The 27851-nt window shown below is 39.4% G+C and overlaps 1 protein-coding gene across 7 annotated transcripts; it reads right to left on the bottom strand.

Moving 5' to 3' along the window:
- Window positions 1-81: 81 nt before the first annotated feature.
- LOC114558965 (Ral GTPase activating protein non-catalytic subunit beta) lies at window positions 82-27492 on the bottom strand. 7 transcript variants are annotated; one of them, XM_028583304.1, is made up of 31 exons: window positions 27294-27492; window positions 25938-26158; window positions 23010-23212; window positions 22620-22786; window positions 22338-22524; window positions 21881-22012; window positions 20989-21167; window positions 19669-19820; window positions 18351-18591; window positions 16650-16851; window positions 16331-16498; window positions 16068-16182; window positions 15728-15875; window positions 15546-15610; window positions 15290-15434; window positions 13784-13920; window positions 12170-12352; window positions 11758-11906; window positions 10369-10556; window positions 10066-10169; window positions 9739-9891; window positions 9536-9601; window positions 8835-9044; window positions 5795-5953; window positions 5450-5618; window positions 5216-5338; window positions 4964-5100; window positions 4739-4847; window positions 4430-4508; window positions 3057-3205; window positions 82-2349 (listed from the first exon to the last, which is right to left on the bottom strand). In XM_028583304.1, exons 2-31 carry the CDS (start codon window positions 26112-26114, stop codon window positions 2156-2158), a joined length of 4590 nt encoding a protein of 1529 aa, XP_028439105.1. In that variant the 5' UTR covers window positions 26115-26158; window positions 27294-27492; the 3' UTR covers window positions 82-2155. The 7 variants fall into 7 exon arrangements, with proteins under 7 accessions (XP_028439105.1, XP_028439104.1, XP_028439106.1 ...); XM_028583303.1 differs by having other exon boundaries at window positions 9739-9894; window positions 27294-27491; XM_028583305.1 differs by having other exon boundaries at window positions 9739-9894; window positions 13790-13920; window positions 27294-27491.
- Between the last annotated feature and the right edge of the window lie 359 nt (window positions 27493-27851).

Below are 27851 nucleotides of genomic sequence, written 5' to 3'. Positions count from 1 at the left end.
TCAATTAAATATTAAAAAGTGAAATTGTATTCCTCATAGGCATCGGGTTTACAAAAAGTCAAATATTAGCAATGGGAAAAATTAAAATGTCAATAATAGTTTTAATTGATGCATGTTACATTCAATACCCATGATGCTCCCACACATAATTGCATACATAACTTTTTCTCGCCATCTCAGATGTGGAATGCAACAGACAACTTGTAAATGCCTTACACTATCATATATTTACATATTATCCTCTGCTTCTGTACATGGCAAATCTTTAAATATGATCAAACATCAGAGGAGTAACATAGGATACAATGTATGACTGATTGTATGTAGTTTCTCTGAAGCATATTTAATGTAGTTTTTTCCTTCCAAATAAAGGCATGTGCATAAAGCACCGTCATAAAAAGTGAGTCACACAATTAGACATGATAGGTTAAAAACTCCATGACGCCTCTTCTTCATTCATATTTCACAAGATAAAACTTCCTTCAGCAGGGTTTTCTTTCAAAATGCACAAAAGTACAAAAGGACATGTAAGGTAACCAAAGGGAATAGAAAATAAACATAAAATGTGCTCAGTGCATTAAGACTTTCCAATACAACAAAGAAACTAGAGGTGTTTGCCCTGTTCAATCTCTGTGATAAATAAATTCACATTGTTACAGGCAGACAGTGAGAGGGCTTGAATCTAAAAACCAAAGTACAGTTTGAGTAAACAGAAGTGAGAAAATAAAGTGAAGCAAAAAAAAAAAAATTTACTAAAACGTGTGAAGGCAAAGCTGCACATTTGTTATCCAAACCGAATATATCTGACAAGTTAAAGATTTTCTTTTTGGGTTTAAAATAAAAAAATATTATAGCTCAGACCAGCCAAAATTCAAGCTGTATATAATGCTGTTAGCTACATTGAGTGATTTGGCCTTTGAATACATCACCATAGATTTGTTTGGAGGAGCAAGACACTTCAACTGTGCTATAGTTCGGTTTGGTATAGGCAGATACTTCAAACCTAAAAATGTCTTTGTGATCATTTCATATTAGCCCTGCAAACATCAAATGCAAACTCTGGGAGCTCTCCAACTACCCTCATCAGTAAACTTAAACCAAGCATTAGGAGTAAACTAGTTCTAGGGTTATGTCTTGACCGGGAATATTTATCATTCTTTAAATTTTTAGGGGTCACTATTGACTCCTTGTAGTGTAAATGATTTGACTGGCTGAACAAACATACATGTGGCCACGTACGTGTACACACGTGCACACAGACACACACACGCGTACGTACACAAACAGTGCAGTGGCTGTGTTGAGATAGGATGACTTTCAGACTGGCACAGAGACAGTGCATGTGTCAAAAATGACATCCACATACAGTAATACAACACAGGAGTCCCAAAAAAAATCATCTGGAAAATAAAAAATATATAAACAGCGATATCTGTGTGCTCAGTCAGCTGCTGTGATGGCCGAATGTGTGTTCGCACGAGGAAGACTTTAGTAGGTATCTGCACTGAGATGACAATTAGTTGTAAAATTAGATCATGGATTAATGTCGTCAATCATTTCTTTGTTCTGTTGAAGCCACTTGCCTTGCCTTTTTTTTGAACGCTTACATGTTTATCTCCTTGGCAAAAATCCACCTCTGTATTACCAAACTATCATTAAATTCAATTATATCACAGGATTTAAAGGACAAACTTTTTACAATTTCAGAAAGGCCAACAGTGTAACTATTGTATTGCAGTTAATGACAAGCAGAAACTCTTTTGCCACAAAGCATGAACCTAAATGAGGAGACACAGTCACTGTTGAACTATAGCCATTCAAACCTTCAATGAGTGGCTGCCACACAGAAATGCAGCTTTTTCCACCTTGGCATGGTTTTTGACACTTTGCTCTCAGAGTCAAAGGCAGACAGTGTTGATATATGTATTCATATAAATAACAAAACAGTACGGTATAAATATAAAGATTCTGTGTGTGTGTGTGTGTGTGTGTGTACGCAAAGTTGTAAATGGTGTAGGAGTATAGGACAAGAGCGTGTGTGTGTGTGTGTGTGTGTGTGTGTGTGTGTGTGTGTGTGTGTGTGTGTGTGTGTGTGTGTGTGTGTGTTGTCGTGTGCGCTTGGGAGTCAGTGTTAGGACAGGGCAGGGGGGGGGGGTTAGAGGTGAAGCTTTCCCTCCCCCACCTCGTGGAACAGCGAGGTGTAAAACTCAGGCTCCAGTTGCTTGTTGCGGTAACGCTGAACAATCTCAGTTATTTTCTGCTTCCGCCTCACGTGAGGCGGGTTGTACAAGTCACTTTCCAGACGCTTCCGTCGGCACACGTTGATGACCGTTTGGCGCACAAGAAACCCTGGGAGGGGGAAATAAACACAGGCCAGAGTAGTTAAATAGGACAGTTTGGAGACAGTGTACAAAGGCATTTCATGAAATGGATGAATCTTATAACAACTAATGAACTTTAAAAATGAGATAAAACTTAGTGAAGATAAAACATTAGGGCGGGAATGACATTTCAACATTTTACTTACTGCTTTGAGTAAAGGGAAAAAAAAAAAAAAAACATTTACTCTTGTACATTTATGTTTTTGTAAAGCCAAAGCAACCATTAAACATAGCTTCCAACTTTGCCATCTGTTGGCCAAGAGTGGTATTACATAGATAAATGCTTAAAAGTATTTATTTTATGGTATTGCTAAACATTTCCACTTGCTTTTTCTCTTAATTGAACTGACTGTAGCGTGTGTAGCCTATGTGCATGCTGATACAAGTTCATCTTGAGAATACAAATAATAATAACCATAACGTATGCATTAAAAAAACAATATAAACAGATTAAATAGAGTTTATTTTCCATGCATTTGAAACTCAAATGCCAACCATGAATATATGTGTGCATATTAATATATTAGTAAACTCATCAATTATCCTGATAGATTCCCTGTGGAAAAGCGGTTATGCACTAAGACTTGTTGTCTCTTTTCTTTCTGATGAGGAAAAAAAAAGGATATGGGAATGATAGGGAGGGATAAACAAAGAGAGAGCCACATGAGCCATTACCTAGTGCTCTGCGGCTGACCACCATGCCGTCCACCAGGGGATTCACCATGCCAAATTTACCCACAGCTCCGTGCAGCCGGATCCTGAAGAGTCCCGTCTTCAGAGGGTGTATGAAGATCAGAGGAACGTCCTTTTCTAGTAACCCTGACCTGCAGCAGGAACAGTTACACATATATTTATTATTATTACAGCGTTTTAATGCACACATTGAAGGATCTGACAAGGATTACGTTTCACTGGGATTGTATGTATATATATATATTTTTTTAAAGATTATTTTTTTGGGTTTTCCGCCTTTAATGTTTGACAGGACAGCTAGGTGAGAAAGGGGAGACAGAGGGGGAAGACATGCAGGAAATTATCACAGATGGGATTCGAACCCTGGAGCTCTGCGTCGAGGCATAAACCTCTCAGTGTATGTGTGCCTGCTCTACCCACTGAGCCAACCCGGCCACACACTGGGATTGTATTTTATCTTATTTCATGTGACAAATTGATTGATTGATTGATTGGAAAAACAATGGATGATGATGTAGGGGATTTACAACAAACTACAACAATTCATTACTGTAAACATTTTTTACAAAACACAGTTCAAAACACAATGAAAGCACCACATTTATGGATAACGTCCTGATTTATACTCTAGTGCCAGTAACAAGTACCTTGACAGATCAGTGTGAATGCCAATAGATTTTCACGCCACATAAAACGAAGTATGTAGGCAGAGACAATGGGTCCATGCCTGACTGGAATTCTTCTCTGGTGCTATTTTTAGCATTTTAATTGCACAAAATAGCTTATTAGTTTGCTTTGAAAATAAGAAAATGTTAATTTAGCAATCTTCACAAATGCCAACCACCCAGTTATCTTTCAAGAAAAAATTTGTTCGGTCACTAATTAAACTGTTGTCATGTTGTATCATATCTCACACCTCCAGACAACCCCCTCTCAAAAGTGCTATTGTTAATTTGGTTAAATACAAGCCATTTTAAATCTGTTTGACGCTTGTGATCCGTGGCCTCAGGAAATGTCAATCTATCACAGTCCTTACAATGACGCTGCAGAGTAGCATGTTATCTCAGCCTTAAAAAGGGTGGCCAAAACAACTTGCATATGACTCAGGTTTCACAAAAACGAAATTTTCCTTTAAGCCACTTCTCACTTGTAACCATCGTCACAGCTCTGTCACAGTTCTTTTTCTCTGCCTGCTTTTGCACACACTGCATGTTGTACTTCCTGTTTTGCACGGTTTGTTATCTTGCATGTGAGAGCACATGCTGTTTTGCAGAATTTTTTTCTTTTTCTTCTTTAATTTTTGCACCTAATTTTCAACTGGCCGCAAAGTGTTTTGAGTCTAAACTTGTGAATACCTGCAGGAAGTGCTGTTGCTCATGCTAGCTTCCAAGCCCGTGCTGGTTTCCGCCAAGAGATCAGACAATGGGAAGTTCTCTGAAAACACAAACACAATGACATTCATGTACTTCAATCCACTGGTCACATACTTTTTACAGCCAGCTTTTAAGACTACAGAGGCTGCACACTTCTTCCTAAAAGATTTTGTGTGGAGTAACTTACTGACTGAACAAGAGAACATGCTAGAAAAAGAAATAGAATAGAATCTATGGAGAGAGATAACATATTTTTCTATAATCTCAAATGACATGACATGATGTGCCTACCGATATCATCAAAGCGCTCCACCCAGACCACAAACACCTTTGTCTCAGGACCCAGCGGTGGGAAAGACTTTCCAGTCGATGATCTCTTCGTCTTTACCAAAGGACTCAGCTGCAGAAATAACACAATACACGGCGAGTTTAAGCAAACGCTACATAAAACATTTAGAAATCCTAATCAGTGCTGTCTGCATACAGTTCAAATACACCAACATAAGCCAAGTTTACCTTTTTGGCAGACTCCAGGTTTTCAGAATGGTTGGGGAACAGCTCCAGTGTGAGATTGGGTTGTTTGTGTACACTAGGCATGACGTCTGTGTTAGTGTCGGCCTCCACTGTGGAGTCACTGTGCACTGATGACTCCTCTGGAAAACGACAAAGAACAAATGGCAACTCTGTCACCCCTGAATCCCTGACTGGGTTTTCATCATATACAATATCTAAAAACTCATACATGTGTTTAAGGTAGTGATAACTGACCAGAATTTTCTGTTAAAGATGGAACAACAAAGGCAATCTCTGTTAGAGCATCGGCGTAGTATAAAACTTTCTTCTCCCCGTTGAACACTGAACCTCCTGTGTCCTCAGGAGTAGCTGCGTCCTCTACAGTGAAAAATAAAAACACCCAACATGTAGATAAATAACAGATGCATATGATCTGCATTCGTCCAAAATCATCCTCAGATCAAATGCAGTAGTTAGCTTTTAGCTTACCTGTTTGTTGTATATCATTGCTGTCGGAGCAGGAGTTGAGGGACCAGCTGGTATCCAGGTGTCCCGTCCACCCTGGGTGGCGTCCCACTTCCACAGGCCAGCCCAAGGACAGCAGGAACTCCAAGAAGTGGGGCTGGACACTGGATGATGACTCCACATTCCTCAGGATCTAATCACCCCAAGCACAAGAACACATCCATTCTTATTCAAAGATTTTTCGACACCTATTAAGGTCAACATCTGTATGTTAAATTCAAGCCATTTTATTCCATTTAAAATACAAGCCAAACGTGTCAATCATTAAACGGTATACTGTTTCACAGAATCTGTTGTGAGTTCCCTTACCTCAGGGCTGCTTTTCTGTCCAGCCCTCACATAGAAAATAAAGACTGTGTCAAACGGTCGGCAGGGAAGCAGGTCCAGGTAGCTCATGTCATCAAAAAACCCTGGCAAGGATGACTCCAGAGCAATCAGGTGAGGAGGTAGACGGCTGTTGTTGGGCTCCTATCAATAATAAACCAATATACATACATTCTACATTAACTACATTAATAACAATACCATACATGTACTCTATATCTCATTAATACTTTATACATTACAGTATAATTGGGTCAATGACGTGACACACATTTTTTTGTGTCTATAAGGTTAAATTAAATTTAAATACATTTAATTTAAAAAAAAGACAAACAAATTACATTAATACCTACTTTTTTAGAGGCCATATTTTAAAGAGTTTGGTTTTAATTAATTTTAAGAGAATAATTGGCGATTAATGGCAAAAATGTCTAAGTGGTGTAACCGTCAAAACTTTGTACCAAAATTTTTATCTTGCTTAAAAAGGTCAAATTTCTTAATAAAAGATCCCATTAACTACTTGGGCATTAACGTAAATTAAAGGTTATTATACATATTTCCAATATATTTTAAAATGATGCTGATATTTATTTTAATAATTTAGGGAATCCTGTCAGTCATGCTAGCTTCCTGAAATGTCAAGTGGTGTAACCACCATTTAAGGTGCCATTTTGTTAAAATCAGCAAGAAGACCACATGACAGGAAGTTACATCAGAGAAAAGGACCCTGATCAGCATAACTGCTGCATCACAAGGTTAATAACTCTCTGATAAATATAAGTTAATAAGACATTTTTAGGTTAAGTTCAGTTCTTTGGTTCACATGTCAAATGGTATGACCCAAGTAAAAAACATAGAAAAAATTATGTTGAATAAATATTTGTATTTAGTGTAAAAACAGTGTTTTGATTATTTACACCAAGGCCATATGCTGATATATGTGTCCATTATAATGCCTGACTAATTTGATTTTACATTGAAATGTCAAATGGTGTAACCGGTTACACCATTTGACTCCTATTACAAGCCTCTCAATTTTTGGCCAATCTTTTCAAATATAACTAGTTCAGTTACTGGTCCAAGAGGTTATATGAACTTAATACTATTCAGAACTATTTGTATGTGTTTTTTGTTTGAATTTTTTAAAAGTGGTGGTAATTTATCCAACACTTAATTAAGATAGATTATTTAGCTTGGCTAGGCTAAGTCATTATAGTGCAAGGCCTTAGTGTTTAAAAAAAGTTTTACCCTTAAATTAAAATTTCCATATCATTCCATTGCAATTTTACAATAATTTCTTAACAATTTAATAACACAGAATGAGGCAGTTGAACTGTAACCTCTAATGTGTTACAAGAACAGCAACTTTAAAATACCTAAAAAATTCAAGGATTATTTAAGTATAAAATGTTACTTAATTAAAAATGCCATTGAAAAAATGCAGTTTATCAAATTGAATTCCGATAAATGCACCAGAATAAGTTAAAGAGGTCATATTATGCTCATTTTCAGGTTAATAATTGCATTTAGAGGTTGTACCAGAATAGTTTAACATGGTTTAATTTTCAAAAAACACCATATTTTTATTGTACTGCACATTGCTGCAGCTCCTATTTTCACCCTGTGTGTTTAGCTCTCTGTTTTAGCTACAGAATGAGATCTCACTTCTATTCCATCTTTGTTGGGAGTCGCACATGCGCAGTAGCTAGGTAAGGACTACTAGCCAGTCAGAAGCAGAGTATGAGGGCGTGCCACGCTAGCAGCTAGGTGAGCATTATAACGTGTGTTACAAAGTGACCAAGTTTGTCTCTGAAGTAAAGGCTGGACTACAATAGAGCCGTTTGGAGCAATTTGTGAACAGTGTTTTCTGTTGGAGATGGTAAGTCCCTTTGGGGTGGACTTTGGGCTTTTTCACTTTGTACACCTATGACATCCCAAAAAGCATAATATGAGCTCTTTACCTGTAAACATGTTAAAGGGCATGCACAACCCTAAACAGACTTGCTTCTCCCTCTCTCTTTCATCTATCTACCTCTTTCTCACACACAAATACTGTTCACACACAATTTGTTAAGATGTTAGTTGTTTAATTTAATCTAATGAGTTATAATATATTTAAATATTTGTCATTGAAATGAAATTAAATGCCAAGTTCAGTAGTTTAGTGTCACTTACAAGCATCACGTCAGGTGGTGTAACTGGTTTGTGTCAAATGGGGTAACCAGTATTTTTCTTGAAAAAATGATAATGTGCAGGTAAATTTATGTTTGATAAAATGTAATACTCTACTCCACTGTAGAAACACAATTTTCAGACTTTTTACACAATTTGTCCAAGATTATTTAGAAAACAAATGTTTCCAGCACGTCTACCACTTGATATTGCAATAACAAATATAATTTAAATTTAGAAGTAATCCTAATCAAATCTATTTTTGGCTGAAATTTGGAAATAGGTAATAGTTATATTTGTATGAGTGCACTCACAAACAATGTAGTGGATGAAATATTAAATATTAATCATTCCTTTGTGGTTACACCACTTAACATTTTAGGTCCATTTGGTCCTACCTTTGTTAAAAAAAATGGTGAAAATCCTATTTCAAATGAAATAAAATGTACAATAACACAAAATATACATTTTAACGAAACTCAAGGATGCCTTCAAAAAATCTTTTTCAAAGTTTTTTCATTTTTTCATCTGCCCAACCCTTATTTGTCACTGACCCACTTATCAATATTTTTTTTGATGTCGTTAAGTTGATTGGACGCTTAGGAGGTGGATGCATTATTTGGCACAATGATTAAATTCACTCAAACGTTAGCATACAACCTCTTTGGACGAATATACATTTTGAAAACAGGCTACAGAATGTAATACATAATACATATTATACCTTAATCACAATGCAAAAGTACTAATTAAAGTTAGGTATAAGTAGGTCAAGGACTAGAAAATGATTTTTGCAACTTTAATCCAAGAGACTTTCTCATTGGTCACGATCAGACAAATTATCTTTACCAACCTTGAGCGCCTCCAGAGACAGAAAGCCAAAGTGGGAGAGGAAGAGGCGTGCTGTCTGGAACTCCTGCGCGGGTGGAGGGGGTTTGCAGTCGGTCTGTGGGTCAGGGTAAAGCTTGGACTTCCAGATTTCCTCACTGTGCCGCTCCAAGGCGTTCTCATACTCTATCTGCTTGGTCATCAGAATACGAAGCTTGTCATGCTGAAGTTCCAGCTGAAAAGAAGAAGGCAATAGGGCAATTTTAAGAGGCTCAGCTAATGAGTGGCACTCGGTTGCATAAATCCAGCATTAACCCACAACGACCATGTCCCACAGTCCAAATACTGAGATGTTAGCTTCCGAAGTTGATGTGAAAAGAGTCCGTAGTGTGCACCAGTGCTTTAAAACATTTAATTGGAGAAACCATTTTATTAGCAAAACCTGTACAATCTAATCCAATACAACAGCTCTTCAATAAATTCAGTCTTCTTAAAGCTTATAATGTTCACTTTCTTAACATTGTGTCAGAGAGTGGTTGATTCTGCTCAGCGGGCATTTTTCAGATTATGGTTATGGATTCAAAGCTACATATTATTTGAAGGGTATTGCATTGGATTGAGAAACCGCACATCATCTAAGATCCTCGTGTTTTCCACCAAACCAGATGATTTAACCCTTTTTTCCAAGAGACACCCAAGCGGAATTTCATCTATCCAACAACTCACGTAGGGGTAATTACTCATCGGTGCATTTGTAGCTCTCGTATCATCCTGCCAGCCCATACAACACACCTGAATTTGTATAATAACAAATATGAGTAAATTCATCTATTGCATGGCTATATTTTAGCCATGACAACAAACCATCTTGTTTTGGCTTGTGCCGATTAGTCATAATGTGGTAGGGTTCAACAGGATGTCAATCTCACCTCTTTACTGACAATGTCATCCAAGTCAGGAATACTGACATCAGCTTTGACAAGAGGTATCTTATCCACCTCTTCAGGGAAGGGCCTCTGCTTGACGTTGTACTTGATACCCACACCGTTGTTGGGTGTTGGACGGCCCTCGGGAACAAACACCTGCTGTAGAGGGAGAGAAGTAGACAGATACGGAGCATAGTTGTGTTATCAACTAAACAGATTGGGAGATTGTACAAAAGCAAGACTCTAGCACATCATTTTAATAACATTTCTGAAGTGGTACTGCTTTGACATTGTCGTCTTTCATGATGCAGTAAACTAGTGTGATCTCACCCTCTGATTGGCCCAAGCTCCTCTGGGCTGGTGGAAAAGCTGCATGGTCCAGGCATGTCTGCCAGCCGTCCCTCGGATCAAAACTGTCACTGATGGACTAGGGTCTGTGAGGACAGAGATGCTCTCATTTATGGAGAAACAGGATGGCCTGCAGGTAATTTAATTTACTTTCGCAGTGCTTGGTACAAGGTGGGTGATACGGTCTCTACTTGTACATTAAAAATGAACTACGTAACACCTTAATCATCGTTAATATCTCAATAAACTGGTATTAAGTCAAAGGACGGATGATGAGCTACTGACTCTGCTCGTTGCCGAGAGGTTGCTCCAGCATGGCGAGGATGACCGAGTTGTCCAGGACAAAGTAGCGGAAGTTGCTGGCTCCTGTGGCACTGAGTCTGGCAAACCGGATCAAGGTGTCTTCGTTCAGCAGGCTGCAGGTGGAGGCAGGCCCGCTGGGGGAAGGGAAGGCCCCCAACACCTGCATGATACTGGGGAACACCACAGCAAACAAGGTCAATAGGAACAAGGCCGTTTTACTGCCTAATAGTTGTATGAATGCTGTGTGGAGGTTTAGCAGAAAATCTGGGAAAACTGGTTCACTGCATCAGCAGTAAAAAAAAAAAAAAAAAGAATAATTACATAACAAAAACAACTAAGATATAAATTTCAACCAAATTACAAAATTCCTTCTGGAGTCAAAAATAATGTAAATATGATATTCAAATGTATGGCTAACAACATTTTATTGTTGATTTGATTAATCAACTTTGTTATCCAGAATATCCAGAAATACCCATGTCTGGAAGTGGCTGCTCTCTCAACAGACAGACTGACACTGAGTATTGTTTGAGTAATATAGCAGTAAAGAAAAGGACCACACTATTCTGCATCAAAACTGACTGAACACAACACTTGCAGTTCAGATTTTAAGCTTGCAATGATTGTGCTAGGTTCTCTTTTGTCATTTTGTGGAGTACCAGTTAGCCAATGCCCTGAAAAAAGTTACATTTAATTTCATAGATAGTGTTTATTGTGTGACTTGCTATCTGGGTCACGGCAAGCTTTAATTGCTACAGCTGATTAGCCAACTGACATATTGTCAGTTTGCAGGCTATTTCAAGTCAAGTAGAACTTTATTTGTCCCCAAAGGGGCAATTGGTTTTGCAGCAGTGACCACACAGGATTAATATAAATACGACAATAAATTGCAAACACGTAAGAACAAAAAACAAAACAAATGTAAACGTAACTCCAATTAAAAAAATTGTCAGCATGCAAAGCAACATTAGCTGTACAAATGTGCTTTTCTACAATGGATATTTGTTTGCTAGCTTGTCAACAACCATTGTGCAAATCAAGATAAGTGTCTATGCCTGTAGATAAGAAGGAGACGTCACAGCTAAAGAGCTAGCGTTTGCTGCAGTTCCCGGTTCATAGCTCTTCTGTGTGTCGCTGTCATACACTGCTGTCTGGCTGTCACAATGACACAGATGATGGAATGGTGATGGTTACGGTATTGCAAAATGTTTTGAGTGAAGAACAAGATAAACAAAAGAGCACTTTAAAAAGAAATATATACGCTTTGCCTGTACGTACAGATTGTTATGTTGAAAGTGTTACATCGTATATTAACTATATCACCAAACTGTAGTTTCAGGTCCATACTGTAGAAACTTTGAGGAATCTCACCAGGACAAAGTCGCCTCAGCAGCGTCCTTAACCCTCATCGAAGCTGGGTTGTGCTCCTTCTCCCCTTTATGTCGGACTTCCTGTTCCTGTCGGGACTTGCTGCCAGAGATTCCCAGCTCCACAATCTCCAACACCTCTACCAAACAATCCTGATCCAAAAAGAAAAAGGGGTAGGGGATGGAATCTTAGAGCACGAGTGCACATTTCTCTTTTTTACATAAATGAGTTTAAGACTTACACACAACTACAAACAAAATGTTCCTTTAAAATTCTGAGTAAATGCTGTATCTAAGAGAAATGGCAAAGTTATGCAATTTTCTTGGTAGAAGTTGAATTTTACCAAACAAAATCCTAGCCCTCTCTAACCAAATAAAATATCTGAGGGAACTCTTAGTTCAGTCTTTAAACGTACCTTCTCATCCAGCATGTCAGGGTGTTCTGTGAGCCACACACAGAGAAACTGGAAGGCAGCTACAATCATGGAGTGGAGGTCTCGGGACTGAAGAGGAGCAGGACGGCTACACTGGTACACGATGTACCCACATATAGAGCTGACAGCACGTTTACGGTCTGAAGAGTCCACTCCCACCTTTACCTGGTTAAGACATGTACAAAACAATACAGTAAAATGTATTACATGAGCTAGATTACAAAAAAAAAGTCATGCACTTGACATGAACATTTTCTGTAGGCTTGGGTGCATAAGTGATTGGTTGTTTTACTCAATTAAAACACACTTGATTATTTGCAGTTTTAAATAAAAAGTTTTAAAGTTACAGAACTAGCATTTATGTAATTTAAATAATCTTGATGAAACCTCTATGTTACCTTTGCCTCTTCTTTCTCTGCTCCTCAGCACTCTCACTCACAGTGTCAGATATTTACATTGTATAGCCAATTACTGTCTATTTAACTAATGGGACTTTATTTAGAAACTGAAACGTCTCATAGCAGGTGCACCAGTTAACTTCTCAAATAGAGGTTTTTCTGCAAACCTCTATTTTGCTCAAAACAGCTGTGGTTTTATAAAGTGATAGAGTTGTTGTTGTAGAGCAATGGCTTCTGCTGGTTGAGATATGGGTAAAAGACATACAACAGTCTCACCGTGTCCTGGCCAGCTGGTAACGATTGTGGATTGTTACACTGAGGCCCAGATTTAAGTACATTTGCGAATGTAGCGTTATCAGCGCCATGTCCAACCTGCAGAAAGCGTACGCTGTGATACTTCAGCTTACATCGTATTTACCAAACCTACAGTTTATCGGGTAATCAGCGCCTTTCTCCGCCTACTATACTGTATATTGCGCTGTAGCAAAGCGTTAAGTACTTGTGCTATGATATGGCTGAGTGCAGACTGCAATATTCCCACTGCTGATGCTATGACTGTTTGAAATGATCCTGATGCCAATATTTGTAATGTAGCGAGGAGTTTAACAACTGCTGGAATGGAATGTGAACGCTGAGTCGGAGAATCAATGTCATCTTTGATTTCTTCCAGTAACTGTAATATTGCATGGCTGCTTAATCTGTAACGCTTAATGATTTTGTGTTCACTCAACTGAAAAAGTGTGATCCTTGTGGCAAAAATCTTTTCAATTCTTGACCTATGTCTTCGTCTTGCTCGGATTACTGCTGCCATTTCACCAGGAGGCATATGCGAGGAAACCCGCTTGCGGCTGGTTTACACCTGCTTTTAAGAGGTGGAGAATTTTCACCGCAAAATCGATGCGTGCTGTCACGGGCGATTTTTGTACATACCACGGAATACCTAATTAAGCGCACTTTACCCTTCTCGTCCCATTTCTTTAAGGGAAACTCCCGCTTTCCCCTTGATCCTCCCGTGAATGCATGACACGGAAAAGTGCAATTTGCCATTTTCAGTTCCCGCGTCAGGCAGTCTGCGCTTTTACCTCAGTGCAACCTCGCCATGCTTTTACGCGCACGTTGCGAAACAAATACGCCTGAAGTGGGCGTAAAAGTGTTAGTACATCTGGCCCTGAGTCTCTGTAATGTTTGGACATTGTACCTTTACCTTGGCAAGCCCAGCCAGCAGCTCCAAGGCAGCCAGTGAAATGCTCATGTCTTGCCTCCACTGGGAGTTGAGTCTCTGAGTGACCAGGTGAATGCTGCGCACCAGCAGGCCTGCCGCCGTATCTGGAAGAGCTAGACCATATAACACCCCAAAATACCAAACACCGCAAAGAACAGAGCAAAGCATGATTCAGGCAAAACAGCTAAGGTATGCAGGACAGCAGGATAAAATGTCCTGGATGCAGAGTTATTAATTATGTCTTGGTATTAAAAACATGCATTAGAATTGAGTTTGAAATCAGTACAGCACACAATGTTTAGAGAAATTCAGAAATATAGAGTGTAAATAAATTGCTGAGGAATAGGGCTGAGCGATATAGTTTTGACTTAGAAAGAAAATTAAATTTTAGGTATGATGTAATCAAACCGGACTAAACTAATTAATTACAAGGCCAATGTGATACAAATCCAGAGTTAAAAATAATACTTAATATTTAATACACAATTACATAAATCACAAATACACTCTTATTATTATTATTATTATTATATCTCTTAGTTTAAGATAATCGTTTGGTACCGGTTAAACGGCTCAGTAGTGAACGACGTTCACGTTAACGTACTAAGGGATCCTGGGTTTTTAGCTGAGGTAGACCACAGTATATGAAGAATGGTGCATGTGGATTTCGAAGTAACTGATAAATATTCTGTTTCTTTAAACATTTAAGCAACTTTAAAGAAAAGAAGCTCCAAAGTGTTAGATTTGAGAATGGAATTTGGTGTGGTGGTGGAATGGGTTAGCAACCCCCACCACAACAAAGCAGTCAAACTAGGGTAGTGTATGTAACAACTGTGTCCAGACCTCTGCCTACTCTGAAGTCTTGTGTTTCCTGTCCAGTACGGAGCCTCACAACACAATGTAACCGTCCTGTCCCACAGGAACCCGCCCTCCCATTTCCTGCTGGACAAAGTCACCGATAAGCAGCCCAGTGTTCAGTGAAAGTAGATATAAACTTGTGGGCAAAATTAAATGAGAGCGGCTATTATTTATTAATAGAAATTGCCTCTAACATCACAATGTCCAAGACATTAATTTAGTCAAACATTGCTCAGCCCAACTAAAGAAAAGACAACATCTTTGAAATGATTTTGATTAGGCAACCAATCAATCAGAGAAAATTATGCAATCAGCAGGCACTTCATACATAACAGTGCCAAACTGTTGTTCAACAGCACAGCATCACAGCAAATAACTTTGGTATCACCTACAAAGACATTTTACCCAACGCTTCTTAACTCTGAATACCACTTTAACCACGTTAGCTATAAAAGAACAAATGTGTTAAATTCAATTAGTTTTGCATTGATCAGAAAGAAGGTACTGATCACATGAAATAATGTTCCAGCATGTTATGCACAATCCGTCCAAAGCTGGCACCATTGTGTTATTTCAGCGAGCACAAGTATATATTAGTTTATATGGAGAAGCTGTGTGTCTTACCGTAGTCTCGAAGCAGGGCCTGGGCAGGACGCTCAGAGTCTGGGCTGGTGGCCTCTGTGCTTCCCCCGCTGGTGAAACTAATGCCACTGTTAGTACGGCTGTGACTCTGACTTCTCACAGTCATGTGGCTCCCATCTACACTTCCCTACAACCACAGAAACACAGCAATATTGATGTCCAGTGAATCACGCTGCTTCTAGCATTATAAAATGTTAATCGTTCATCAGTAACATCAGTTAACAGCAGTGAGTCTTACTGTTTCAGTCTGTGCACCTATGGACTCCAACAGTGCCGAGTCTTGAACAATATTTAGCATTGCACCTGAGAGAGCAGGGGTGTTCAATAATTAAACAATACATTGTTTAACACAGACTTTAACACAGTCCAAAAATGGTTTAAATAATTAGATAAATAAGATGTGAAGAAGCCAGTAGATACCCAGGATGAGCTGCGTGTTGGTGGTGTCAGTCTCAGTCTGAAGTGCTCCTATGAGGACGTTGACGAGACGTAGCCTCAGGGACAGGAAAGACACAGGCTGGTCATGAGGCCACCCATCCTCCTCATTGAACTTTCCTTCCAACAGAACCTAAAGCACAACATCAACATGGTAAAGAACCCAGCGTACTTGTATGGTGGCTTTATGTTATGGAACTGTACTACTGAAATGTTTCAACAAGAATTTCACATAAGCTGCAATGACAATACATGATTCAATTCACACTGCAAACCCAGTGGTAAAATAAAATAAAAAAATAAATGCAGATACCAAAGCTGTTACCTCTGATTTGATGTTGCCAAAATGATGCGGCAATGACAGCATGGCAAGCAGGATGTTTATAGAGGCTCTCCTCAGGTCGGTAGGATTAACATACATCTTGAATTTGGACAGCTCCCTGTTGGAGAAAAACACATCTCATGGGCTTCAAGAAATATTCTTAAAACCTCTAAAGATAAATCTCCCTACAATCATGTGATCTGAGAATGTTATCCAGTAAATACAAGCTGCTAATTACACGGTAACCAATCCCAAACCAGTCTAACCTGTCTGGTACAATAGTCTCCAGGGCAGCTATGAAGTAGGGCACCACCACATTGATTCCCTTTAAGTCAGTACAGAAGAGAGATGAAGAGTTGAGAATGATAGAAGCCAGAACTGGTCTGCAGATAAAATCAGAGATCTGGAGACCCTGAATCAGGACCATGTAGAACCTACCAGGAAGAGAAAGAGGAATACTTAATAGTTTTGCAGTTCAAAAAATTAAAAATTCGATGAGACTAAAACCACATGTCCACAGTTAGGTTGATGCTAGTTTCATAAAAAATAAAAAAAAATAAAAACTACAACACTTGACTAAGTTACCTGGACAGGTAAACAGGCAGAATGTCTTCTCCAGTTTTCTTGCTACAGTAGATGCGGCAGAGAGTCCCGCAGGCCTCAGCTCGTCCTGCCTCGTAACTCTCTGGGAACTCGTTGGCGTCAAACATGGGGTTGGACACCATGGAGTCAGTGGACATTTGGGATCCCTTCCTCCTCAGCTCCAGACCTACTTGAGTGGCTATCGCTGTAGAGAGTGCAAAGAGACAGAGAATGAAAGGACCCTGAGTTGTAATGTGGTCAGTAGTATACATGCATGTATGAATAACAAGCAGACATAAAAATGTAGCTACTATATGCACACTACAATAAAAAGGAAACATTAAAACATTTGAAAAAAAGCACCATAAAGCAGACATTTAATCGCTATCACAACAAGAGACTCAATGACTGCAAACACACGCTCACATCATTTAAAAGCACAAAGGGAACTCTGACACAAAGAGTTTGCCATAGAAGTTCTACCTATCACTGGCACAAAGTATGACCAAGTGTAGTGTGCTAGTAATAAAATGTTTCAGCTGCAAGATCACAAGGCAAACTCCCTGTGTCAGCTCCCTCACTGTTGCAATTATATGACTGTCAATCAAGGTAGAGAACATTCACTTCATGCACTGAGGCACCAAACCAGTCAAATAAAACTCAAGTGAACTGACAATACAAAGGGAAATGATAAAAAACAACAACATAAAAGCTGAACTGGGGGGTCTGAAACTAAATAATAAGGATTAGTGTGACCCAAGGGAAAATAATAATGAGAACTTAAAACAGGGTTGCGTTGTCACAAACTGGCAACGTTATGGTTGAGACAAGTGGTCAGTTGGTGAAACCCATCCCATCACCTTTGGAGAAACGCTGAGAGAACGCTGGTGAACTTTTATATATGACAAGCAGTGGGAACAGAAAACAATGGCGATAATGGCGATGATCATGAGGAACTTAACTAAAAAGCAGGAAGACTTGTCAAGAAACGCAAATTAAGTGAGGGAAAAAAAAGCTGCTGTTCCTACTTACAAGATTTATAAGAAAGGAGAATTTGGATAAAAGAGGCTGCAAGATAACAGAAATAGTGGAGAGACACAAAATCAAAGCAGATCCAATATTTTGGGATCAATTCATATCAGGCATGAATTGTGTGTGTGTTTTTTTTTTTTTTTTTTGTTCTCCTCAATACATGACTTTTGACCCATAACAACTCTTTAACATTAATAAGACATGGTAGACACGTGCAGAACACTACATCCAAAAGAGAAAAATAAATGGAGAGCCAATGACGAGCCAAATTTATTAAGTATTTTATGTGCTGTCATTGACTCCTCTAGCGATGATTTATCAATAAAATGGCTGTATGAAGTCCTTAACATATGATTATAGTCTATATGCAGGTTTAGCTAGGTTTATATAGTTGGTAGATGTAAATGGATTAGAATCAGATGGAAATCTCATACCAGGCCACTTCTAACCAAGCCCTCCACACACAGAAAGGCACAAAGAAGTTTCAGAGAAAAAGGTGAAAAAACGAAAAGGATATCCCAACGACATACAGTAAAAAAATAACGGACACCAAAAAAAAGAAAAAAAACAAACCGATAACTCCACAAAAACACGTACTTATGAACAGCAACGAAACACCCACCTGCCCATGCATAAAAAGGAAACGCTATTAACCATCGCCCCACTTCTTACCGGTCATGCTGGGGTCTCGGCTGAGGCCGCTGTGGAGCTTACAATGGACCAGTGCAGCGTCGAACAGCCACTGGCCGAACAGATTGAGGATGCTGTTGACCTTTGGCCGCGCTGGGGCCGGCAAGGGCCGACTCTCCCAACTGCTCTGGTTGGGGCTGGAAAGCAGGGTCGGGGAGGAGGAATTTTGCTGCTGCTGCTGCTGCTGCTGCTGGGATGCTTTGGTTGGTTGACTACCACTGCTCTGCAGGGTGGGGAGGGATATAGGAAGATATCTGATTAGGCTGTCGACAACATGACTAGTGTAACTAATAATAATAATAATAATAATACTAATAATAATTATTTATTTGATATAGCACCTTTTACAGATACAGAGTCACAAAGTGCTTCACACAATAAACATCTGTTAAAATACAGTAGGATCCAACAAATACAATACCAATGAAGGTAAAAGATTAAAATACTAAAAACCCCAAAATTACAAACACGAGACAAAAGCGAGTTGAAACAAGTGTGTCGTCAGCTGCATTTTAAAAGCGTCAACCGAGACTGCAGAACGTAAGTTAACAGGAAGGGCGCTCCACAGAGTCGGAGCTACCACTTCAAAGGAACGGTCACCTTTAGTTTTCAAACGAGTGCACGGGACCACCAGTAGTCCCTGGTTAGAAGACCTGAGGGACCTGTTAGTAGTGTACGGATGGAAGCAGGTCAGAGATATAAACAGGTGCCTGACCATGCAATGCTTTAAATGTAAGAACAAGAAATTTAAAATTGGATCCTGAACTCGATCGGAAGCCAATGTAACAAGGATAAAACAGGAGTGATGTGCGACATGCTGCCGGACCTGGTCAACAGCCTTGCAGCAGAGTTGTGGACCAGTTGTAGACGGTCCTGGGACGACTTTCTGAGACAGGTGCTGAGTTGCAGTAATCAAGCCGGGATGATACAAAACCACGGATGATCATCTCAAATTCAGATTGCGAAATAACGGCTCTAAGTAAGTAACAGATCACACGCAGCAAAGATTAGGTAAAAAGAAGATTTTTTTTAGATTTCTTCACTTAAAAAGGATAAAACAAATGGCAGGAAAGGTGATCCACACACTGATTTGGACAAGTGTATTGTATTCTTTGGAAAAAGTCTCGGCTAGTGTAGCTTTACAGAGGCACCGAAAATGTGTCACAAAACTAGCAGCCCTGCTCTGTTTATAGATCAACTTCAAACAATGTTATAGGATAACAAAATCATTAATACACACCTCAACTTTTTCCAACTCTGCACTTGCTATTTTTTATTTTAACGTAGCACTTGAACTTACAGTTGAACTCTTGCTTGTGGTTTTGGTGACCACTGTATGCCGTTGCTTGCGGCTGTGAGGGGGGGTGGTGTTGGTGATGGAGGGGGGCGGAGACATGCTCATTCTGTTGACTGGGGTGGGCGGGGCACTGTCAGCTCTGGGACGTGATATACCTGTCGACAGGAAGGGAAAATGAGCTGGGGACGAAAGTCAGTGTTTTTCCCCCCCAAAGCAGGGAGTAAAAAGATTTTTGATTAGCAAACAAGAAATAAATCTTTTCCCTCCACTTTTCCAGTGGACAGAACTTGTTTTGGTTAAATGTAATCATTTGAAGCCATTTTACAGTTTCTAATGTTATGAGAGAGAGAGAGAGAGAGAGAGAGAGAGAGAGAGAGAGAGAGAGAGAGAGAGAGAGAGAGAGAGAGAGAGACAAGAAAATAAAATGGCTTCAGAGACTTGATCATAATCATCCGTAGACATGCAAGACAATGGTTAGAGACGAATCAGCAATAGTTATCTATCCATCTTGATTTACTTTTTTTTTTACCCGCAAGAGACCCCCCTTGTTGAAGATCTTGTAGGTTAATCTGAATGCCTGGAACAATCATTTTTGTTACGGCAAGACTAAGCCCAGTTGTTAATATCATCACCACCAATGAATAGACTCCATCATATGCCCATATCATTTTATGATCCATCAGCTAATGTCTGTACCATGAGAGAGCCGCACTTGACAAACAGAGAACACCCTCTCCCGTACATCTCTCTTTTCAACAGAGACACCTACAGCGTAAAGAGAAAAATCACACTGACATGTTTGTATTCAAATGTTTCAACAGGGATTACTGACTGACATCCTCCATCTTGATTTTACTCAGGAGTACTGCCCAGAATAACAACTGGAAAGGAGTAAAACTGTTACAAGAAATGAATGCTTGGAATCGCTGTTAATTAGTTTAAATGACTTTCTCAGCATATTACAATTTTCACTACTAAATTACTAAATTTCCTAATTACTATAATTCACATTTCTGCGTACCCTTTTCTAAACAATATAGGTGTTTTCGAAAATGTACTTGCGTCAACTTGAAAATTGCTTGAGATCACAATAAACACTATGCTTTCATTTTTTTGTCAAAGTAACATCTCTTTTGCATGTACTGCAGGACAGGCTTTGAAAATCAGTCTATGCTAAAATTATTTAACAAAACCAAAAGCATGTCGAATGTAACAGGTTACCCTACTGGAGCAGGTAGCTGCCTAGGAGGTAGGAACAACCTATTTCAAAAATCTAAAAAAAACAAACAACATCATGCATTGCAAAATGAGCAGTCAAGTTACCTAAGAAGGCATCCACTAAGCAGCTGATGCCCCGCATGGCCCTGAAGAAGATTTGGGGTAGCTGTTTCAAACATGGATGCAGCACCACTTCATGAGGGATGGTGCTGGAGTTAAGAAACTGTTCCTGAAACTTTGGAGTGGTGCTCACTATCGCAGGGTTGCTCAGGTCCACTGGGTTGCTAATAGAAAACAGAGAAACAAGCAGATTTATGGATTAAGCCAGGAGTCTTCAACGTTCTTTAAGCCAAAGATCCCTTAACTGAAGGAGAGACAGAGCAGAAGCCCCTACTACATATATTGTATTAAATGAAGTTACATATTAAACTGGGTCTACAATAACGTGTAGGGCGGCCTAAAGCCTTTGAAAATGTATAGAATACTAAGCTATTAAAACAATAATTGTTGGCATGATTTTATAAATCATGTTTTAATGTTAACATACACGTGGAACAGTGAATCCTCAGGATGAACCGTATCTGTTCATTTTAGTGACTACCATAGTTATAGGCCAGTTAGCCTATCATCAGTGAGGTATTTTCACAAATAGGTTGATTTACATTTGCTAATAATATGTTGGATTTATGTTAAGACATTTACTTTTTTTTTGTTTTACTTTAAAAACATTAACAATAATACGGTGGCCCCCCTGCAGTAATTCCGAGGACCCATCCTCTTAGCCCCTGTGATCTCTGGATTAAGCAAAAAGCTTAGATTTGAGAGTACTTAGAGAGGAGAAATAGTTGATGTAAGAGGGAGATATGAGATACTTCATTAGTTCCACTCCGTGCTACAGCTTCTCTGTCTTTTACAACACATAAAAAACCATCTGTGTCCATTAGTTAGTTTTATGTGGAATGATTTTTTTCAGGTTACAAAATGAGGGTTTATGCACCTAAGCATGTGGAGAAAGCGGTACCACGTCTGTGCCACACAGTCATTGTCCATCTCTAATGGAATCAGGCTGGCATCTTCATCAGGAACTTTAAAAGGTGGGAAAGATGGTCCGTGGGTAAAACGCAAGAGCCTGGATTGAAGAAGTGAGACAGGAATGTAAAGCTTATCACACACATCAGTAGAGAACACAGCAATTATTTTATTATTTTCCTATTTTCCTATTGTCATTATTACAACCATCAATACATTTCCCACTTCAGAGGCAACTACTCTTAGTTTAAAATTAGGTTTGCTTCTCCTCTCTCTAGACACAGGAGTTAACCAGGTTAGACAGGCCAAGTGACCAATTATCTTAACACTTATCAAACAACTCAACAAGAACCAAATTCACTCTCAGAGACAAACTGTATGAAACCTTTATCAGCACTAAATCAAAGTTGAGTTGCCTTTCTAACCTGGAGGTCAGGGCACAGGCCACTCTGCTCCACTGTTCTACAACAGGAGGGTGGTGTCTCCAGTTAGCCAGCATCTCCCTTGCTGTCTTCCAATATGGTGGCGTGGGAAAGCAGCGGGCACATGCCAGTAGCCACACCTCAAACAGCACTGCCATCAATTTCTCTGCAAGTTTCTCTGCCACCCCAACTGAAAGATGTTAGTGGATTATTTATATCAGTAATCATCATTCATGACTAAGTAAATACAGCAAGAAGGGTCCCGTAGGACGGGGCGGGGCATACCTCCAACTGTGGGCGCGGCAAGTAATGTGTCGTTGATGCGAAGCAGAAAGAGCAACAGCACCTCCCAGGTTTCCCTCACCATGGAAACAGACTCTCGTGCCAATTTCTGGACTGCAGTCAGAACCTGCTGGCAAAGCCTGATGTGGTTCAGACTGTGGTGGTCAGGCCTAGAGGGAAAGATGGAGTGTTTGAAATGAGGGGATAGAGAGGAAATCAGAGAGAGCGAAGGAATCGGAGAGAAAGTGTGAGCATTACACTTAGTTATAAGTGACATCAGTAGTCAGAGATATATGTAGGGTGACAAACAGCTACAAACATAGTGCAAAAACAAATGTATGTAACAACAGCTAATGAGAGATTAAGGCTCATCTGTGAACATTTCTGACATACCTTGGTACAAAGACGTTGTACAGATGTTTGAGGATGGTTTGGACGTACATATTGGGCTCCTTGACCACAGGCTGAGGCATCGAGTCCCTGGGCGACACCAGGGCCATCATCCAGTCTGTGTACACATCCACACACAGCTTGACAGTGTCCCCCTCAAGGGGGAGGGTGAGGCCATAACACAGCACCTCCATGGTCCACTTCACCTAGGAACCAAACCGTTTAAATCAATTTGAATGTTTTTAAGTTATGAGTTATTAGTTTATTTTGTAGCATTTCACTATGTAGCATATAGCTGTCAAGGAGTCCTGTATCTCACTGCACATGCCACAGAGACCATGACAGCTCCCAAAACATATTTCAACAGTGCCATATTCTGCAAGTGCTGCCATTCTTTTGATAGAATACTGTTGCTTCGTGTCAGTCTGCACTATGTCATGATGGAGCATAAGCATTTAAGCACATCATGTTTACTGTCTCATATCACGGAAGGCCAAAGGTTTAGGGCAATATGATGATGGCAATAACAATCCACCGCCTCTCCAACCCATATTTTATTTAGTTTCTTGCTAAATCAAAAATAGGCTGGGTATTCAAAAGACAAATGAATGCATGAAAACCGGATCATCATTCTCCAGTCAATGTTACATTTAAACATTGGTGTAAATGTATCAAAGACGACAGTTAAGACAGGGGATGTCCCAATTAATTATGTTTTCTGGCCCATGATCCAAATCAGTATCTGCCAAAAAACAAGTCCAATCAAAGATTTTATTTTTTTTTCTACATATACAGCTACTTAGCCTAAAGTCAACCTTCATTAAAAGCCTGTATAACAGCCCTCCCTCTACAGTCAGTGTGGCAGGAAGGTTATTCTAAGCTTTATCCTCAGCATGAAGTGAAGTTCAAGCCCATGGCGGTACTTTAGATGTATGGTGCACCTGAGAAAAATTGCTGAAATATTTTGACCCCAACACAGCTCCTCTCCACATCCCTTCCTGGCGCATGCTGTCATATCATTAATTGAAACTGCTGGCTTGCTGTGAGCTCTGCGGTTCACTTGATCACAGCGGCATATTAGTAGACGTTCCAGTGTTTTATCATAGCCAATACCAATCTACCAATCCTAGGGAAGGACTCAGGACATCCCTATTAAACACACTAATGTCTTTTTATCATTGAATATGAAAAGTGTGTGCTAAAGAGGCTTTAAGATATGAAAATACCCATTTAAAAAGTATTATTTGCATAATCCACACACACACAACACGTACAGAAAATAAAGATACACACATAGGTACCCAAATAATTTCGATAACATGGTAGGTGAAGTAAAGGGAGGGGGAAGTGTCTTTTGTGTTTCAGGCCTAAACTTCCTGCAGAGAAAGGAGAAGCTCTCTTTGTAGCACTCCATGCTTTATCATGCTTTATATGCTAGAGCAGCTACACCAAAGATACTCCTGAGTAAAAAGACAAATGACAGCAAAACTGCGATTTGCCTAATGGCCTTTAAATGGACTTTGAGAACATGAGGGGGAAAAAAAGGACTCTGGTCTCATGAGACAAAAAAAATTAACTCTTTAGCTTTGATGTCAAGCATTACATCTGGGCAAAATCAGGGTGTACAAACATACTATCATCCCCACAGTGAAACATGGCAGTGGTAGCATCATGCCATGATTTTAATGACAGGAACTGGGAAACTGGTAAGGATTAAGGGAACCCAAATACAGAGAGGTACTTGAATAAATCATGCTCCACGGTGAATGCAAACTCGTGACACAAGGCACAAATCCAACAGAGCACTGGTCTTTGTACCAAAGTTGTCCAGCAGCCTAGCTAGATGCATGATAAACGGAAACGCAGAAAAGCTTGAGTGCGGCTCGAGCAAGGGAAAAACCACCCAAATCTAGGTGTGCAAACCTGATATGACATACTCAAGAGGAAATGTATAGCTAATGATGATTGTGCTTCTACAAAGTACTGAAAGACAGAGTCTATACATATTTTTAAATTAGATTTTTTTGTTTTTTTTATACATTTCCAAACATCATATTATTTCCATGTACTGTACTTTGCAATGATTGGGTATAATGTTTGGTCTTCAAAAAAATGAGTTTTATTTTTTTTATAATACATTTTATCCAACTGAAACACACAATACAATATTTAAAAATAAGTGAGAGACGCAAATAGCACAGTGTAGTTACTTTTTTACCATACCTACATTGGTTGCCACAGTAATGACACAGATATCTGTATGTAAAATAGAGATGCCCCTCTGTATGCAGTGGGCAAGACCAAGCAGTCATTGTATTTTTGATTCTGACTTCTACTGTATATTTAAATAGCCACTAGTTGGTGCAGGAACAGTTTACATATGATACTTACGACGACACAAGCAATGTAGGAAACTGTTCCTTAAAGTTGATTACTGCTCAAATTGCAGAATGTCATATCAAACAATGATTGTGCAGAGCAAAAATAATTTCTTTATTCGCTGTGGTGACACTAAGCAGTGTGTCCACAAATAATATTTGCATCACATTCAAACAACTGATTTTAGTAGATTAATCTCAAATTGAAAAGATCCGATGCCTTGAGTTTTTACATGACCTTGTTGTATAGCCTAGCTTTTTAATAAGTAGTATCACCACATGCATAAATATCTTGATATATATTTTTACTTGAATTTCTTTTACTTAACCAAACACAGTGATAGCACTATCAGAGACCTTGTAACTGGTGTTGTCTAAACTCTATCTTTTGATAGATCCCCTTTAAGTCATATAGGAATAAGTGTAGAGCTGACAGGCTCTCCAAAGCTTTGGTAATGGAACTGGTAGTTTGGCAGACTACCAAGGCATTAAAATTATATGTCAAACATTGTATAGTGCATACACAGACCTAAGGTGCAGCAGTGTTTCTCACCTCCTTGTCTGTCTTGAGGATGTTCTCTGTGGCGACAGGGCTTACAGCTGTGCCCAAAGGCTTGACCACAGCATTTGCCACCTCCGTGCCCACGCTAGTGGGATAGGTGTGCAGAACACTGAGGTGGCCCTGGTCACTCTGCACCACCAACTGCAGCGAGCGCCAATCAGAATACATGCTGTTGATGTCTACTGCACTCTACTCACATATCCTGCCTCCACCTGCAGACACACAAATCCAGAAGTTAACTTCATATGGCAAGTTAGGAAAACTATGAATAGGCTATTTAGCTAACATGTAGCACCAATAGAGGCGTGGCTTTGTTGTGAGAATACTTCTCCAAAGCTGTCAACATGTAACCGCGCTGACAGAGAAACATACATTCCTCTTACGGTGCGATAATCCTTTTGATAATCGTCTTGATCTTGACTGCTTGATGAACTAGCAAAGGTTCATCAAGTAGTATAACTTTAACTTGATTTACCTTTATCCTCATCTTACTTAGCTAGCTAATGTGTTTTGGTGAAGGTAAAATGCAGGATTAAAACGTATTAACGTTAGGTTAAATACATTTGCAACAACATATAGAACGAAAATATTAAATATATTAAAACCATTGTCGTTTGGTACACTGCATGCATAACGAAATAAAGAGCGTAACTTTATGACAAAACAATATAAAGAGTCTGAAGTAATGTCCATTGGTGTAGCTAGTTAACGTTAGCTGTTACGTTAGTTTGACAATAAACAGGACCCATCCACAGCCCAGGTTGTTTACCATTATGTTCATGCTAACGTTTTGTTCTGTCATTCCATAACAAAAAGTATCAAGGCTGGCATTAAATAACATAAATTAAATACTAGCTGTCTGTAATGCCCTGTAAGCTTAAACTAAGTCAAGGACCATCTCGGTCGGTAACAACCATGGATGTATAGCTAATAATAAGGTAACAACCCGAGGAATCACAAACAGGAAACGGTTCTGAAAATGATTAGCTTGCTAACGTTAGCTAGCTAGCATTGACATCAAAACATATTCCTCATCTTGCTAATGACATAAGCTGAAGTTAGATGCTGGTTGGCTTCTGTGTTATATGACTGTCACTCTTGATAAGACAAAATGCTGTAGTTAAGAAATGCCGGCGGTTCTATGCGCTAACTTATCAGTTAGTTATCTCCAACTACGTTGTAGTTGAACCGACGTTGCTAGCTAGCTTAGCTAATTTTAGGTGCGCTAGCCCGTTCGTTGACATTAGCTGAGCTGGCTGTCATTTTACTAGCTACACAACTTTGCAAAGACGCTAACGTTTGCTCGCTACCAAGCTAAGTAAAGTTAACCATGTTTTTTCCATTTACCTGAACGGACTGGAAATGTTGTCATAACAGAGCTCTGAAACTCGTAGTTGTTTGTGCTATGTAATCTGGACTAGACCATAACAGCGCCCATCTTCGCAATGTCAAGACTTGAATATTGCAGCTTGATGAGCTAACGGGAAACAGGATTCGAAGATTGTCGCCCCCTAACTAACTGTGCTGGTACAGCAACTGCATCAGATATGATGCTGCCTTCAGGTGCTCCTGGTGAACTCCCGTCCGATCGAAATCTTCCTTGGCGCCCATTTAGGTGATCCTGGTCAAATATTGTAACAAACAGTATTGTCCTCATAACTGCTAACGTTAAATGTTTAGTTTTACAATGCAATGGAATTATGATAGTGATCAGGAGCTCTGATAAAGGTCCCCTAAAGGTCCCTAGAAGTAACAGGATTTTCTAAATAAAATACAAAAATAAATTAGATTACGTTAGGTGAAATTTAGTAGATTATGAAGAATAATTTTCGAAAAGGTTTCACATAGCTCCTCTGAATGGCAAAATGTCTCAAGCATGTAGTCTTGCCTGATTTCATTCTGGCG

This window comes from Perca flavescens, chromosome 7 (genome assembly GCF_004354835.1).
Source record: "Perca flavescens isolate YP-PL-M2 chromosome 7, PFLA_1.0, whole genome shotgun sequence".
In the NCBI taxonomy this organism is placed as follows: Eukaryota; Metazoa; Chordata; class Actinopteri; order Perciformes; family Percidae; genus Perca; species Perca flavescens.
Note: the sequence above shows the minus strand (reverse complement) of the source record. Positions and strands in the feature narration are given on the sequence as shown.